The 18937-nt window shown below is 51.5% G+C and overlaps 1 protein-coding gene across 1 annotated transcript in view; it reads right to left on the bottom strand.

Annotated features, from left to right (window-relative positions):
• Positions 1-18937, bottom strand: part of LOC146808639 (uncharacterized) — a 336504-nt gene that overhangs the window by 240949 nt on the left and 76618 nt on the right. The window contains exon 2 of the mRNA XM_085623674.1: positions 6480-6603. Within this exon, the coding sequence (XP_085479800.1) occupies positions 6480-6603 (124 nt within the window). The remainder of the gene's footprint in view (positions 1-6479; positions 6604-18937) is intronic.

Genomic DNA, 18937 nt, shown 5'->3' with positions numbered 1-18937 from the left:
TACAGACAGCCTCCCCTGAGGTACAACCAGCCTCCCTGGAGGTACAGCCAGCCTCCCTTCAGTACATACAGCCTCCCTTAAGGGACATCCAGCCTCCCTTAAAGTACAACAAGTCTCCACTGAGTACACTCAGCCTCCCTTAAGGTACACTCAGCCTCCCTTGAGGTACACTCAGCCTCCCTTAAGTACACACAGCCTCCCTTAAGTACACACAGCCTCCCTTAAGGTACAGCCAGCTTTCTTTGAGGTACAGCCAGCCATCCTTAAGTACAGCCAGCATCACTTGAGGTACAGCCAGCCTCCTTTGAATACACCCAGCCTCCCTTGAGGTACACCAGCCTCCCTTGAGGTACCACCAGCCTCCCTTGAGGTACAGCCAGACTCTTCTGGGGTACAGAAAGCCTCCCTTGAGAACAGCCGGCCTTCCTTGAGGTACAGCCAGCCTCCCTTGAGGTACAGCCAGCCTCCCTTGAAGTACAGCCAGCCTCCCTTAACATACAGCCAGCCTCCCTTAACGTACAGCCAGCCTCCCTTAAGGTAAAGCCAGACTCCCTTGAGGTACAACCAGCCTCCCTTGAGGACAACTAGACGTCCTTGAGGTACAGCCAGCCTCCCTTGAATACACCCTGCCTCCCTTGAGGTACAGCCAGCTTCAGTTGAGGTATAACCAGGCTTCCTCGAGAAACCACCAACCTCCCCTGAGGTACTACCAGCCTCCCTTGAGTACACTTCAGCCTCCTTTGAGGTACAACCAGCCTCTCTTGAGGCACAGGCAGCTTCTCTTGAGGTACAGCCAGCCGCCCTTGTGGTTCAGCCAGCCTCCCTTGAGCTACAACCAGCCTCCCTTGAGGTACACCCAGCCTCCCTTGAGGTACAGCCAGACTCCTTTGAGGTACAGCCAGACTCCCTTGAGGTACAACCAGACTCCCTTGAGGTACAACCACACTCCCTTGAGGTACAGCCAGCCTCCTCTGAGAAACACAAAGCCTGCCTTGAGTACAGTCAGCCTCCCTTGAGGTACAACCAGGCTCCCTTGAGGTACAAACAGCCTCCCTTGAGGTTTATGCAATAATATGCACTACCCACAGCAGAGTAGGAAGCTCCGGTGCAAGAGCCGCCCCTTACTTCAGAGATCTTGTCTAGCCTCCCTTGAGTACAGCCAGCCTCATTCGAGGTACAGCCAGACCCCCTTCAGTAAATACAGCCTCCCTTAAGGGACATCCAGCCTCCCTTGAGGTACAACCAGCCTCTCTTGAGGTACAGCCAGCCTCACTTGAAGTACAACCAGCCTCCCTTGAGGTACAGCCAGCCTCCCTTGAGGTACAGCCAGCCTCCCTTGAGGGACAGCCAGCTTCCCCCGAGTACAGCCAGCCTCCCTTGAGGTACAACCAGCCTCTCTTGAGGCACAGCCAGCCTCTCTTGAGGTACAACCAACCTCTCTTGAGGTACAGCCAGCCTCCCTTGAGTACACTCCAGCCTCCCATGAGGTACAACCAGCCTCCCTTAAGGTAAAGCCAGCCTCCCTTGAGTACACACAGCCTCCCTTGAGTACACTCAGCCTCCCCTGAGGTACAGCCAGCCTCTCTTGAGGTACAGCCAGACTCCCTTGAGTACACTCAGCCTCCCTTGAGTACACTCAGCCTCCCCTGAGGTACAGCCAGCCTCCCTTGAGGTACAGCCAGCCTCTCTTGAGGTACAGCCAGCCTTCCTTGAGGTACAGCTAGCCTCCCTTGAGGTTTTTGTAATAACTTCAGAAATCTTGCCCAGCTTTCCTTGAGGTTTTGGAATCCAATGTCTCATTTGTTTGGTGGAATGTTAGGGTTTGGTGCACCTGCAGCAGCATTGACTCAGGCCAACTGAGCTATCGCTCTAGAACCCAGTAGAAGGGATTAACAAGGACAAAAGTTTGATAGATTATGCCCGTAACTGTATCGCAGCCCCTGGTTGATGCAAAACCTCTACAGAAGCAAGCCCTGGAAGAGACCCGTGGTGGTCTTGCAGTCACTCAGGGGTGCCAGAAAGCCAAAGAGGTCTTTGTGATCACTGCACAGGATGGCACCGCCCACAGAGTGAAACTTTACCTGGAGTACAGCACCTCTCACATCCCAGAACCTTCTGATGTCTTTTGGCCTGTTGTAGGGTCCCTGTCATAAACTTTACTCCTGTAAACAAAGAGCCTGGGATTAGGTCTTGCCTACCAGGCACTTGTAGCCGTCTGCAGGTGAAAGCCTCTTGTGGGAGAAACCAAGACCCTACAGTGAGCTTAGAGACAGTCCACTGCTTATCATTGGTGGCTGTGGCATCACTCATTTCTTTGCTTATCCAATGGCTTGCCTTCATCTTCTTAAGTTTGTCCCTCCCCTGGAGCACAGCCTCTTCACCATTCTTTTGATTGGCTGACTTGAATTCTTGCATCTTGGATTGGTAAAGAAATAGCATAAGCAAAACTGCACAACTCTGTTGGCATGCGCACGCGTTGTAACTCATCTGGGTGCCTACAGAATGACACAGCAGCTACAGTGCCATGAAGCATACCCATTATGCACACCTCAAGACACAACTTTTCTCCTTTTTTTGCCAATGCTGTATAACATTGCCAACAAGCAATGTGAAAAGCATTGGCAATGCAATGGGTTCCAAATGTGAGACCTATAGAGTTTGACAATATTTGTTTCAATAAGATGCTGCTCAGCCCGTGCAGTGAGGTAATTATGTCCAGTTACTTTATTATACTGAATAGGAGTCCCAGACCTAACCTGGACTGTTCATCACCGCGGCACAGGGAGCACCGGGATATCCAACTGGATGGAACAGCCTTTCGTAGCCACGGCAGCCCACGACCCAGCGAAGGAAGTGCAAGCTCCGGAGGAGTCGACGATGGCACCGAGGGTGTAAGGAAAGGACGGAGGGAGGACACTACAGAACCCTAGGGATGGGTTCACCCTCCAGAGAAGGAAGCGCAGGCTCCTGGGGAGTCAAAGATGGCACCGAGGGTGTAAGGAAAGGACGGAGGGAGGACACTACAGAACCCCAGGGATGGGTTCACCCTCCAGAGAAGGAAGCGCAGGCTCCTGGGGAGTCAAAGATGGCACCGAGGGTGTAAGGAAAGGACGGAGGGAGGACACTACAGAACCCCAGGGATGGGTTCACCCTCCAGAGAAGGAAGCGCAGGCTCCGGAGGAGTCGACGATGGCACCCAGGGTGTAAGGAAAGGACGGAGGGAGGACACTACAGAACCCCAGGGATGGGTTCACCCTCCAGAGAAGGAAGCGCAGGCTCCTGGGGAGTCAAAGATGGCACCGAGGGTGTAAGGAAAGGACGGAGGGAGGACACTACAGAACCCCAGGGATGGGTTCACCCTCCAGAGAAGGAAGCGCAGGCTCCGGAGGAGTCGACGATGGCACCGAGGGTGTAAGGAAAGGACGGAGGGAGAGAGGGAGGACATATAACAGAACCCAGTGCTGGGATCACTCTCTAGAGGAGGAAGTGCAGGCTCCTGAGGAGTCGACGATGGCACCGAGGGTTTAATGGAAGGAGGGAGGGAGGACACTACAGAACCCCAGGGATGGGTTCACCCTCCAGAGAAGGAAGCGCAGGCTCCGGAGGAGTCGACGATGGCACCGAGGGTGTAAGGAAAGGATGGAGGGAGGACACTACAGAACCCCAGGGATGGGTTCACCCTCCAGAGAAGGAAGCGCAGGCTCCGGAGGAGTCGACGATGGCACCGAGGGTGTAAGAAAAGGACGGAGGGAGAGAGGGAGGACATATAACAGAACCCAGTGCTGGGATCACTCTCTAGAGGAGGAAGTGCAGGCTCCTGAGGAGTCGGCGATGGCACCGAGGGTGTAAGGAAAGGACGGAGGGAGGACACTACAGAACCCCAGGGATGGGTTCACCCTCCAGAGAAGGAAGCGCAGGCTCCTGGGGAGTCGGCGATGGCACCGAGGGTGTAAGGAAAGGATGGAGGGAGAGAGGGAGGACATATAACAGAACCCAGTGCTGGGATCACTCTCTAGAGGAGGAAGTGCAGGCTCCTGAGGAGTCGACGATGGCACCGAGGGTTTAAGGAAAAGAGGGAGGGTGGGAGGACACATTACAGATCCCCACAACCAGCTCTGTCGCCTGCACCGTGATCTGCCAGCACTGCCAAGAGCACCGCCTTCACTTCGCACTGCAGCCCTGGTCTCAACGGCGCCGCTGTTTGACCGTCACCAAGACGCTACCTGCACCGCGACTTGAAGGCACCGCATGTCGCACCGCTACTTTTTGATTCACAACAGCAACGGTTGCCACAACCTCCCGCATCAAGGTGATCGGCCGTTACGAAACGGTACTGTTTAAGAGAATGCCGACACTCTGACTGACGCGGTCGGATGGAACTTTTGGATGCTGTTGTTCTCAGCACCGCGGTAGCACCAGGCAGAGCTACCGACTTCAAGAAACTGCATTTTAAAGGTTATTCTTGCAAAGTGCATATTATTAAGTACTGTATGTTGGATTCTTAACATTTTGGTCTTGTTTTGAATATACAAAATATTGGATATTTTTCTAGAACTGGTGTGGTGTGCTTTTGTAAGGTTTTCAATGTATTATTGTTGGTTATGTGCAAATGCTTCACACACTGCCTCTGAGATAAGCCTGAGTGCTCATGCCAAGCTGCTAAGGGGGCGAGCAAGAGTTATTTTAGGAGTGTAGCTCCCTTATCCTCACTAGAAGGAATGGTCCTTACTTGGACAAAGGAGCAAACCATTGCCAACTACAGACCCCCATTTCTAACAGGCTTCCAATGCCATTTCAATCCAGGGACATCCCAGGTACTTTGTTGTTTCACTCGGTCTGTCAGTGGTGGGTGGCCTCTCATTCTCTCCACCCAAGCGTTCCTGCCCCTCCATCTCTTCCTTTCCGACTCTTGCCCCAGTGTCATTAACCCCTCAGGGTGGACATTTCGAGCAGAGGTCTGCTGATGGCGAATGACCGCAGGGCAGTGCCTGTGAATGGGCCATACAGACCAGAGTGAAGAGCACGTCCTGCCAGCACCAGTACAAACTGCACAGATCCCCACTTGGTGACGACATTCAGTATATATTGTTTTTCATTTATTCCCACCTCTGGCACCTTCTCTGCCGCAGCTGCGTTACAGGTTCCTACGCTTCTTTACTGTCAGGCTTCTTCCCCACAATCCCCAGTACTACGGGACAGGGCTTGTCTGTACTGTATGGAGGTGGACACCGATGACCCCTTCCGTCCACTCACCCCAGCACACGGGACAGGGCTTGTCTGTACTGTATAGAGGTGAACACCGATGACCCCTTCAGTCCACTCTCCCCAGCACAAGGGACAGGACTTGTCTGCACTCTATAGAGGTGGACACCGATGACCCCTTTGGTCCACTCCCCCCGCTACTACAGGACAGGGCTAGTCTCTACTCTATAGAGGTGGACACCGCTGACCCTGTCCGACCTCTCCCCCCAGTACTACGGGACAGGGCTGGGCTCTACACTATAGAGGTGAACCCCAGTGACCCCCTCCGTCCACTCCCCCCAGTACTACAGGACGGGGCTGGTCTCTACTGTATAGAGGTGGACACTGATGCCCCCTCCGTCCACTCCCCCCAGTACTACGGCACAGGGCTGGTCTCTACACTATAGAGGTGGACACCGATGACCCCCTCCGTCCACTCCTCCAGCACATGGGACATGGCTCGTCTCTACTCTATAGAGGTGGACACCAACGACCCCTTTGTTCACTCCCCCCAGTACTACAGAACAGGGCTGGTCTCTACCCTATAGAGGTGGACACCGATGACCCCTCTGTCCACTCCCCCCAGTACTACGGGACAGGGATGCTCTCTACTCTATAGAGGTGGACACCGCTGACCCCCTCCGTCCACTCCCCCCAGTACTACAGGACGGGGCTGGTCTCTACTCTATAGAGGTGGACACCGCTGACCCCGTCCGTCCTCTCCCCCCAGTACTACGGGACAGGGCTAGTCTTTACTCTATAGAGGTGGACACAGATGACCCTTTCTGTCCATTCTCCCCAGGACTACGGGACAGGGCTGGTCTCTACAGTATAGAGGTGGACACACTGATGACCCTCTCCGTCCACTCACCCCAGCACACAGGACAGGGCTTGTCTGTACTGTATAGAGGTGAACACCGATTACCTCTTCCGTCCACTCCCCCCAGTACTACGGGACAGGGCTGGTCTCTACTGTATAGAGGTGGACACCGATGACCCCTTCGTCCACTCCCCCCATTACTACGGGACAGGGCTGGTCTCTACACTATAGAGGTGGACACCGATGACCCCCTTCGTCCACTCCCCCCTGTACTATGGGACAGGGCTTGTCTCTACACCATAGAGTTGGACACCGACGACCCCTTCTGTCCACTCTCCTGGACTTCATTCCTCTCAGTTCTTCCTGTCACACACAATGCCCTCCTTGGCTTCATGAATAGAAACAGATGGCTCTTTACCCCTTGTCCTTGGAGGGTCTCCCTTGATGTGCAGCCGGCCTCTGCGGAGCCCCATGGGGAGGGCTTGGAGGTCTGGCTTCTCTTCGCAGGCCCATGGGTCCACACCGGAGCTGGTGCTCAGCATCTGCAACAAGCAACAATGGAGTCAGAGACCTGGGACATGTGTTCAGGTCTTCCACAAACACTTTTCACAACACCGCATCCCACAGACTGTGTGTGGATGTGCCAAGACCAGTGAACACATCGGACAGGAAATGCGAAAATCAAAGCAGACATGATATCAGTCAAAGACCTCAAATATGTGTGTAATTCATGCTCTGTTGACTGACCTCCCAGGTCTCTGAAGATAAAATGTTGGCTGTGGGGGTGGCGGTTCAATGTAACTTCCAACCTAGACCACGGGCGTCACTCATTGAGAATCAGATTTCTGGAACACCAAAGCCCACCCTGATCTCACTACAGCATGTCCTGGTCACACCTGTCCCCTCCAGGACACACCCTGTCTTCGAAGTCTTAGAGAGTCCTGTGGGTCTGCGTCGGTCATTATCAGGTACCAACAGGTCAGACACGAAAATCATATGAACCCAAGACAAAGAGACGAGCACAGCAACACCAAGTCAAGGACATTATCAGGCCTGACAAACCAATGCAGACACATCACTACCATCAGGGCGACACTTACACATCAAAACCAACACAAACCACAACACTAGCACATCAGCATTGACAAGGCACCCCCCCCCCATACGGTCAAACACTGCACCTTCGCACACCGGACACAAGATGCAGAGGTGCAGGCGGGATGTATTTTTGGGTACCAATGCTCGTTGGCCGGCAGCAGCACATGGACTCAGTGCAGAGCGGCCTTTTCTGCCTCCAATAGTCAGTGTAAGAGCCTCGTATACACTATTTGTAGGTAGCACCACTGCTCGTTGGAGGGAGGGAGGACACGTATGCACTATTTGTAAGTAGCAATGCTCGTTGGAGGGAGGCAGGACACATATGCACTATTTGTAAGTAGCAATGCTCGTTGGAGGGAGGGAGGACACATATACCATATTTGTAGGTGCCAATGCTCGTTTGGCAGGAGCACATGGACTCGGGGCCGAGCGGCCCCTTCCTTCCTCCATAGGTCGGAGTAAGAGCCTCATATACACTATTTGTAGGTACCAATGCTCGTTGGGCGGCAGCCGAGCGGCACTTTCTGCCTCCAATGGTCAGTGTAAGAGCCTCGTATACACTATTTGTAGGTACCAATGCTTGTTGGGCAGCAGTACATGGACTCGGTGCAGAGCAGCCCCTTCCTCCCTCAAATGGTCAGTGTAAGAGCCTTGAATACACTATTTGTAGGTACCAATGCTCGTTGGAGGGAGGGAGGACACATATACACTATTTGTAGGTACCAATGCTCGTTGGACGGCAGCAGCACATGGACTCGGTGCAGAGCGGCCCCTTCCTTCCTCCAATGGTCAGTGTAAGAGCCTCATACATTTGTAGGTACCAATGCTCGTTGGAGGGAGGGAGAACACATATACACTATTTGTAGGTAGCCATACTTGTTGGAGGGAGGGAGGACACATATGCACTATTTGTAGGTAGCAATGCTCGTTGGAGGGAGGGAGGACACATATACGCTATTTGTAGGTACCAATGCTCGTTGGACGGCAGCACATGGAGTCGGAGCCGAGCGGCCCTTTCTGCCTCCAAGGTCAGTGTAAGAGCCTCTTATACCCTATTTGTAGGTACCAATGCTCGTTGAGCAGGAGCACATGGACTTGGGGCCGAGCGGCCCCTTCCTTTCTCCAATGGTCAGTGTAAGAGCCTCGTATACACTAATTGTAGGTAGCAATGCTTGTTGGGCAGCAGTACATGGACTCGGTGCAGAGCGGTCCCTTCCTTCCTCCAATGGTCAGTGTAAGAGCCTTGTATACACTATCTGTAGGTACAAAAGCTCGTTGGGCGGCAGCCGAGCGGCCCTTTCTGCCTCCAATGGTCAGTGTAACAGCCTCGTATACACTATTTGTAGGTAGCAATGCTCGTTGGAGGGAGGCAGGACACATATACACTATTTGTAGGTACCAATGCTCGTTGGAGGGAGGCAGGACACATATACACTATTTGTAGGTACCAATGCTCGTTGGAGGGAGGCAGGACACATATACACTATTTGTTTATTTGTAGGTAGCAATGCTCGTTGGAGGGAGGGAGGAAACATATACACTACAGAACAAAGATGGCGCCGAGCCGGGTAGTGCCAAAAATGTTTCAAGTTTCAAGTTTATTTTATTATGATAAGGAACTCTTTATGAGGTCCACATAAAACAACATATACATACAAAACAAGAAATACATAAAATATTATTCCATCACAATTACACGAGACATCTTAATACAGGTCCAAAAAACATTTAAAAAAGTTGTACAGTTTAAAAGCAAACATTTCATTAGGTGGGTTAATCAAGGCTGCCTTAAATGAAGAAGCAGATAATATGTTGAGTTGTAAGCAAATTGGTCTTAACCATCTACGCCTGCAAGACATCAGTGCAGGACAAACAAACATGACATGATCTAAGTCCTGATCATACAATTGACAAAGATCACAGCATGCCGAATGACCATACCAGCTGGCATGTAGAACTTTCAGCGGAAGCAAATTATGTCTTAATAAGTACACAAGGCGTCTGACGCCATGGGAGATGTTCCAATACATATACGGTTGAGCTTTCCGCAGGGTATAAGATTCGATAACAGGCGTACCACCTTTTTTCGCTAAACAGAAGTCTCTATCCTGACAAAACCCCAATTCCCAGGAGGCTGACTTCAGAACAGTTTTTAATTGATGAGAGGATAATAAAAATAAAGTCTCCTCATCCAATTTCAATTGCAGCACGGCAAATCTGAAGTTTTTTACAATCAGGGAGAAATCATTAAAAGATCCTAATAATTCATTTTTTATAAGATCTCTTAAGGTATTAGGTTCACCTTTAGATAAAGCTACTACCCAACGTATGATACTTGCCAGACCTTGAACCCAGCTGCTACGTAAACCCAGTTCCTGTCTCAAGGAAGCAGTCGAATTTGCTGTACCTACAGACATTAAACTGCGTAAAATTTTCCCTTCCGCAGAGTTTAAAAAACTCCACTTTTTTACATCAATTAACTCAATTCCGTATAACAGGGAGGCCGGAACTTTCGCTCTGAAAACATCTAAAAGAATAGAAAATGCCTTCTACCTGTGGCTTTATACAGGGAAACTAAACTCTTTCCCTGAGAAATAGCCTTCCGAGAGTTATTGTCAATGTGTAATTTGTCACTTAAATTATAAGTGACAATTTTACCTAGGAAGGTGTAAGATTTCACACATTCCAGTTTTTTCCCCCCCCACAACCCATGGATAATTAAGGCATTTAGGCTTCTTTCTACCAGAGAAGCAAATCACTTTGCTTTTTGCCGTGTTTATTGATAAGAAATGACTTTCCGCATATTCAGAGAGTGCTTGCAACCGATTGTTCAGGCCCTTTGGGGTGAGATCCAAAATCAGGATGTCGTCTGCATACATAAGGCATGCAATTGGAACTCCACCCAAGGACGGGGCAATACCGGCGCAAGCAGAAAGTGTGACGGGTAAATCAACTGTATATAAGGAAAATAGCAATGGAGCCAAAAGGCAACCTTGCTTCAACCCATTGGAAGTGGGAATTAATTTAGATACACCACGTTCACCTCCAAGTAGAACTCTGCACCAGGTGTCAGAGTAAAGGGCGCGAATTAACTTAATCAGGAATGGGGGCATACCTAAGTTAAATAACTTTCTCCACAGCAAAATTCTATCTACTTTATCAAAGGTGGTGGAGAAGTCAATAAAGGCGCCATATACCTGACCACCACGGACTTTCACATATTTTTCAGTAATAACTTGCAATGCAGTCAGGTTATCTAAAGTTCCATGATTTTGTCTGAAACCTGTTTGCTCCATGGGAAGGATTTTATGTTCAGATACCCATTGATTCATTAAAGTAAGCACACATTTTGCGAAAACCTTACCAATGGCATCAAGCAAAGCGATTTGACGGTAATTTTGCGGTAGATCTCTTGCCCCTTTTTTATATAAAGGGACAATAATACTTCCTTTCCAGGAGGGGGGGACTGTTCCACTAGAAAAACAAAATTTAAACACTGGAAAGAGTATTTTACTCCAAAGTTCACTCTGGTGTTTTAATACTGAAATTGGGATTTTATCAGGACCCATCGCACCAGAGGAGCGCATATTCTTAATGGCACATTCAATTTCCTTTTCCGTTGGACAGTCAAGTATACGTGAGACATTATCAGATTCAACATTAAAAACTTGAGAATTATTGTTACTGTACAACTTCTCGATATAATGAACCCACACCTGTTCCTCAATGGCAATAGGCGTAGGACTGGCTCTGGTACCACAACCTTTGCCGATTAAGGACCAGAATGTCTTGGCTTGGCCATTATAAGAAGCTTCCCTCAGTTGAATCCAGAGGGCATCTTCCTTAGAACGTTTTAAACGGGCCTTAAGCCTACCTCTCCTTCTTTTTAAGATAAACAACTTAGACTTAGCTTCTTGGGTAAAGAATAAAAATTGTCCCCTTACCACTTTGTTTATTTCTCTATTTATAGCCCGTAGAGGATGAGGGACTATGAGGGATTGTTTCACACCTGGTTTCTTTTTTGCACTAGCAGTTACAGAATCTAAAAAATTAATAAAACTCAACAGCTCTCTCCCTTCCCAGAGGGGTAAATTCTCAACAGTAAAATACAAAAGAGGCACCACATTTTCAACAGTACAAGGGTTCCAAAAACATTTCCCTGAGCTGGAATCAAAATTCACAAAATCTATATCCAGACTCCACGGATCCACTCTCTGAAGATTAACGGAGACAGAAAGCATCAATGCATTATGGTCACTAAGAATAGACTCAATGACCTTCATATCCTTCAGTAGGTGAAAACCGGCATAATCTACCATGATAAAATCAATAATAGATTTTCCCTTATTAGATTTACGAGTATAAGCTGCCGGGGTGTCAGACGGAAGCCTCCCATTTACTATTAAGCATTCAACTTTAAGTAAACCATCTAAGATAAGTTTACCTCTTTTGTTAGTTTTAATTTTGGAGGGAAACTGGGCAGATGGTATATTCAAAGACTCTTCCAATTGAATATTTCTAAACAACTCCGACCCACAGTTAGATATATTACAATTTAAGTCCCCAAACATTAACACATGCGGAGTTGGGGAGACATCCAACGCTTTAGTTAAAAAAGTGAACAAAGTTTTTAAACCAGCATTAAAACTACAATTGGGGGGAATATAAATGTTAACCACAATCAACAATCTATTAGGGCAATCCTCAAATACATCTTTTAGGGTTATTGCTTGAAACAGTTTCCCTGGATCTAGATAGTGTGAATAGTTCCATTGCAATCTGTTAGATAACAAGCATGCTAACCCTCCCTTAGCATGGCCTCTTCTAGTGCTGGTTGCGCTGTATTCCAAAATAAAATATTCTTTTTCCAAAGCTAATCTTCCTTCAACCCAGGTTTCTTGCAAACAGATTATATCTGCCTTTTGAGAATGCAAGAAACCCAATTTCTCCTTATAATCCTTGAATCCGGCAGTGTTCCATGAGATAAATTTCAGCTCTCTGTTAAAAATTGGAATGTTGTTTAGAACAGGGAGCAGATTTACTCGCTAGAACTCCAGGTAACCAACTCCATTTAGATTGGTCATCCTTCACTTTCTGCTTAAGGGGAGGGTTTTTGTATGAAACTAGCCTTTCATTCCTAGCCACACAAATTTTTAGGTCCTCTGATCTGAGATTAGACCAATCCGACAACAGCACACCCGTATTAGAGGGAAGTGATAGTGAAGAATTGGCGAGAATACTTTGAGTACATTTTTCCCCAAAGTGTGGCATGACATCTATCCCTCTAACTTGTAATTCCTCTGCCCACTGTAGAACAAGATTTAACACAACTTTCGAATGGAATTTCACCCTTGTTGATCTTATTGGTTTCCCCACGAAGGAGTTAAGGAGAAATACAATATCTAAATCGGACGTTTGAATTAATTTCAAACTTTCGATCTCTTTAAAACAGATCAGTAGGGCAGATCTATTTAAAATTAAATCTGGTTCAAATAAGGGAGAAAAATCAAGATATAAAGTATCCACATTTATTTTTTCTTTTGGGAGAATAACTGTCATTGAGGATGGAACCTGAAAGGGTCTTGCTGAAGGATTTAGGGAAGTAGGGGACGGGATGACAGAAGAAGAGGTAACCTTAGAAATAACTTGGCAAGATCCTGCTTTAACATTACAATATGCTGAAAAAGGATTGGCGGAAGGGTGGGAAACCTTGGGGAGGAAAGGATTGGTAAAGCTTATAGGACCTAGACCAGAGGAAGGGGCGTCTTCTTTAGGCGAGACAACCCTAGCTTCTACATGAGAGGTAGGAGACTGCTCCACCTGCGGAGAATCTTCTAGACTTAATTCAGCATTCTTATCAAAAAGAAGTTTCCTCTGTCTTTTTTTAGCGAATCTTCGGATGGGTTTCCTCTTCTTCATTCTAATCTTTTTGTGTTTCAGGGGACTCACTTTTCCCATCAATCCAGTATTTACTTTGGGAATCTCCTCTTCTTTGCTTGATGGCAAGGAGAATATCGGAAAGAGAGATGGAATTTCGGATTTGGGAATGAGAGGAGATGTTGCTATTACCTCTATCTTGTCACTGATTGGGGCTATACAATTAGCGCCAGCCGAAACCACTTTGGAAGGATTGGGGACAGCAGGAAGAACTACAGGCTTCTTTTCCCTTTGACCTTCTGTCAAAGGAGAAGATTGAGCTGAATCCAAAACTGCCGAAGCGGAAGGAGCGCTTATTTTTGGGGGCACCAACAGAGAAGCCGATGGTATGGGAAGATCTGACACTAACTCATTTTTACTTAGCAAGAGAACTTGCAAAATTTGCGTTACAGTGTCAAAAATACATTCCGAACCTCCCACAAACTTTTCAAGTAAACTCAAAATCGAAGAAAGAATTGATTCCAAAGAGGACAAAGAATTAGAAATTAGCCACCCATTAATATTTGGAGAACCCTCAGCTAAATTGTTCAACACTGGACCAGAACAAGATGTAAAGTTTAATTGTGGAAGGGAAAAATCTAGTTTATTAGAAGGTGTGCTACTTAGAGGACCGGTACTCGAAATAGTTATTGCTTCCTCCAAAGGCACACCTTTAGGGTTCCCATGTAACGATCCCACCCGCGCCCTATGAGCTGTTAAATCAATGTCAGGCAGTGTAAAATCATTCCCTACTACAGGGGATTTAACTAACGCGGCTGACAAAAGATCAGTATTCACTGAAACTTTAGGAACATCCATTAGTGCAACTTGGGAGGGGACAATTTTATCAGATTTTGAGGGCATATTACCCGAAGATTCAAGGGGAGCATTCTGTTTCAGATGTACATTGTTTGACGCCGAAGGCGAGCCCCTTAGTACTTCGGGACTAACTAGAATAGGCAAAGATTGACTAGCAACCAAGCTTAAACTAGAGGAAACATCAATGACCCCATTAACAGGCACCGAATCGTTAAACCCTGGGATTTCATTCGGGGGCTGCAGATCAGTGGGTTTATCTTTCCCTTTGTCCCATAAATTGAAAAGCTGACATTGACCTTTCAATTGCATGGAAGTTGCAATTTGGTTCCGTAGGGGGTTAGATTTGGTTTTAGACCCAGATCTCCCTACAATCACTCGCCCAGAGCGTAGATTTTTAGCCGTCATGAGACTGTATTAGAAGGGGAGTAAGAATCAATTAATAACAATTGTAGAATAAGAAACCTAAGAATCCTAAAATACAATACAAATCTATAGAGGCAGTGTCACACAGATTTAATACCGGAGAACCAAGGGAGGGGGCCCAGCCCAGCCTTCTTCAGCCTCTGACGGCCTCAGACGGTCCCGCCCTTGTCCCGGGCTTCTCCCGGCGCGCTCCCGCGTTGCGGTGTCACAAGGGAGGGTTATAGCCGCGCTGAGGCGGGGGAGGAGCCAGCAGGGAGAGCGGGTCAGCTGCTGGTGATGCCGAGGGTCAGGCGCTCCTGGGACTTGAAGTCCTCGCCTGACCACGCTCGCAGCCCTGCCCACACCACCGCCACAGCCCTGCCCACACCACCGCCACAGAGGCTCTGTCTGATGAAATACCTCGCAGGCACAGCGCACTTCCAGCAGCGCTAAACAGAGAACCAGAGGCGAAGCGGGACCCGCGGAGCGGGTTCCGCGAGGAGTTGATTGAGGAGATTAAAGGAAGAGCAGCTCCAGCGTGCTCGCAGTCCAAAGCTCCCTCTTCAGTCCACACAGGCAACAGGTGAGAAAACCAACAGTGAAACTGACGCGCTGGTTTTAGCCGCGCTGAGGCGGGGGAGGAGCCAGCAGGGAGAGCGGGTCAGCTGCTGGTGATGCCGAGGGTCAGGCGCTCCTGGGACTTGAAGTCCTCGCCTGACCACGCTCGCAGCCCTGCCCACACCACCGCCACAGCCCTGCCCACACCACCGCCACAGAGGCTCTGTCTGATGAAATACCTCGCAGTCACAGCGCACTTCCAGCAGCGCTAAACAGAGAACCAGAGGCGAAGCGGGACCCGCGGAGCGGGTTCCGCGAGGAGTTGATTGAGGAGATTAAAGGAAGAGCAGCTCCAGCGTGCTCGCAGTCCAAAGCTCCCTCTTCAGTCCACACAGGCAACAGGTGAGAAAACCAACAGTGAAACTGACGCGCTGGTTTTAGCCGCGCTGAGGCGGGGGAGGAGCCAGCAGGGAGAGCGGGTCAGCTGCTGGTGATGCCGAGGGTCAGGCACTCCTGGGACTTGAAGTCCTCGCCTGACCACGCTCGCAGCCCTGCCCACACCACCGCCACAGCCCTGCCCACACCACCGCCACAGAGGCTCTGTCTGATGAAATACCTCGCAGTCACAGCGCACTTCCAGCAGCGCTAAACAGAGAACCAGAGGCGAAGCGGGACCCGCGGAGCGGGTTCCGCGAGGAGTTGATTGAGGAGATTAAAGGAAGAGCAGCTCCAGCGTGCTCGCAGTCCAAAGCTCCCTCTTCAGTCCACACAGGCAACAGGTGAGAAAACCCAAAAATGTAGGAATGCAGCCAAAGCATAAAAGAAGGGAGCGCTGCTCATGTCAGAAGGGCTGGGGCGGGGAGTCCAGGCTTCACCTACAAGCTTGGAATGAGAGAAGGAGTCTGCGTGGGGGGGGGGGGGGGCAGAGGGGTCGGGAGTGGGGGGGGGGTCTCTGGGCTAACTGGTACAAGATGTTTAGGGGTGAACAGGGAGAGGGGGCCTCTGGGTAACTGGTACCAGATGTCTAGGGGTGAACAGGGAGAGGGGGCCTCTCTGGGGTAACTGGCACCAGATGTTTAGGGGTGAACAAGGAGGGGGGGCCTCTCTGGGTAACTGGTACCAGATGTCTGGCAGTGAACAGGGAGGGGGGCCTCTCTGGGTAACTGGTACCAGATGTCTAGGGGTGAACAGGGAGGGGGGCCTCTCTGGGTAACTGGTACCAGATGTCTAGGGGTGAACAGGGAGGGGGGCCTCTCTGTGTAACTGGTACCAGATGTCTAGGGGTGAACAGGGAGGGGGGGCCTCTCTGGGTAACTGGTACCAGATGTCTAGGGGTCAAGGGGGAGGGGGGCCTCTCTGGGTAACTGGTACCAGATGTCTACGGGTGAACAGGGAGGGGGGCCTCTCTGTGTAACTGGTACCAGATGTCTAGGGGTGAACAGGGAGTATGGCCTCTCTGGGTAACTGGAACCAGATGTCTAGGGGTCAAGAGGGAGGGGGGCCTCTCTGGGTAACTGGCACCAGATGTTTAGGGGTGAACAAGGAGGGGGGGCCTCTCTGGGTAACTGGTACCAGATGTCTGGCAGTGAACAGGGAGGGGGGCCTCTCTGGGGTAACTGGTACCAGATGTTTAGGGGTGAACAGGGAGGGAGGGGCCTCTCTAGGTAAATGGTACCAGATGTCTGGGGGTGAACAGGGAGGGGGGCCTCTGTGTAACTGGTACCAGATGTCTAGGGGTGAACAGGGAGGGGGGCCTCTCTGGGTAACTGGTACCAGATGTCTAGGGGTGAACAGGGAGGGGGGCCTCTCTGGGTAACTGGTACCAGATGTCTAGGGGTCAAGAGGGAGGGGGGCCTCTCTGGGTAACTGGTACCAGATGTCTAGGGGTGAACAGGGAGGGGGGGGGGCTCTCTGGGTAACTGGTACCAGATGTCTAGTGGTGAACAGGGTGGGGAGGGGGGCAGTGAGGGCTCTGGCCCCATGCTGCAGCACAAGCAGAGAGGGAGGGGTGCACCACCAAGGGCTGCATCCCACCAAGGGCTGTGCCCCACCACGGGCTGCACCCCACCACGGGCTGCACACCACCAAGGGCTCCACCCCACCACGGGCTGCACCCCACCACGGGCTGCACTCCACCAAGGGCTGTGCTCCACCAAGGGCTGCACCATACCACGGGCTGCACCCCACCACGGGCTGCGCCCCACCAAGGGCTGCACCCCACCACAGACTGCACCAAACCACGGGCTGCACACTACCAAGGGCTGCACCCCACCACGGGCTGCACCCCACCACGGGCGGCACACCACCAAGGGCTGCGCCCCACCACGGGCTGCACCCTTCCATGGGCTGCGCAACACCAAGGCCTGAATCCCACCAAGGGCTGCGACATACCAAGGACTGCACCCCACCACAGGCTGCACCCCACCACAGGCTGCACCCCACCACGGGCTGCACACCACCAAGGGCAGCACCCCAACACGGGCTGCACCCTTCCATAGGCTGTGCCCCACCAAGGCCTGCATCCCACCAAGGGCTGCGACATACCAAGGACTGCACCCCACTACAGGCTGCACCCCACCACAGGCTGCACCCCACCACGGGCTGCACACCACCAAGGGCAGCACCCCACCACGGGCTGCACCCCACCACAGGCTGCGCTCCACCAAGGGCTGCATCCCACCAAGGGCTGCGCCATAGTGTGTGCTACGCCATACCACGGGCTGCACACCACCATGGGCTGCACCCCACCACGGGCTGCGCCCCACCACGGGCTGCACCATACCATGGGCTGCGCCATACCAAGGGCTGCGCCATACCAAGGGCTGCACCCCACCACGGGCTGCACCCCACCAAGGCCTGCATCCCACCAAGGACTGAGCCCCACCACGGGCTGCACCCAACCAAGGGCTGCACACCACCAAGGGCAGCACCCCACCACGGGCTGCGCTCCATCAAGGGCTGCATTCCACCAAGGGCGGCGCCATACCACGGGCTGCACCTTACCACGGGCTGCACCCCACCACAGGCTGCACACCACCAAGGGCTGCACACCACCATGGGCTGCACCCACCACGGGCTGCACCCTACCACGGGCTGCACCCTACCACGGGCTGCACACCACCAAGGGCTGCACACCACCAAGGGCTGCACTCCACCACGCGCTTCACCCCACCTCGGGCTGCACACCACCAAGGGCTGCACACCACCACAGACTGCACACCACCAAGGGCTGCGCCCCACCACGGGCTGCACCCCTCCACTGGCTGCATACCACCAAGGGCTGCACACCACCAAGGGCTTCACCCCACCACGAGCTGCACACCACCAAGGGCTGCACACCACCACGGGCTGCACCCTACCACGGGCTGCACCCTACCACGGGCTGCACCCGACCACGGGCTGCACACCACCAAGGGCTGCACACCACCAAGGGCTGCACTCCACCACGCGCTTCACCCCACCTCGGGCTGCACACCACCAAGGGCTGCACACCACCACGGACTGCACACCACCAAGGGCTGCGCCCCACCACGGGCTGCACCCCTCCACAGGCTGCATACCACCAAGGGCTGCACACCACCAAGGGCTTCACCCCACCACGAGCTGCACACCACCAAGGGCTGCACACCACCACGGGCTGTGCCCCACCAAGGCCTGCACAGGGTGCATACCACCAAGTGCTGCACCCCACTAAGGGCTGCACTCCACAAAGGGCTGTGCCCCAACACAGGCTGCACACCACCATGGGCTGCATCTCACCAAGGGCTGCTCTCCACCAAGGGCGGCGCCCCACCACACGCTGCACCCCACCAAAGGCTGTGCCCCACTAAGGGTTGCACCCCACCACGGTCTGTACACCACCAAGGACTGCATCCCACCACCACGGGTGGAAACCCATCCTGATGCAAGTCTCAGCAGGATACGTAGGAGACAAAAGTGGCCCAAGAGCACACAAAGAGTCCACCACGTTATCTTAGACAAATGTATGTCAACAGTTAATGGTCTATAACGTTTTTCTCTTTATTGGCATCCTTGACTTCATTCTTCTCCAGTTCTTTGTCTCACACAGCACCATCCTTGACT

This window comes from Triturus cristatus, chromosome 8, assembly GCF_964204655.1.
Source record: "Triturus cristatus chromosome 8, aTriCri1.1, whole genome shotgun sequence".
Taxonomy (NCBI): Eukaryota; Metazoa; Chordata; class Amphibia; order Caudata; family Salamandridae; genus Triturus; species Triturus cristatus.
This window is presented reverse-complemented; position numbering and strand designations above follow the sequence as displayed.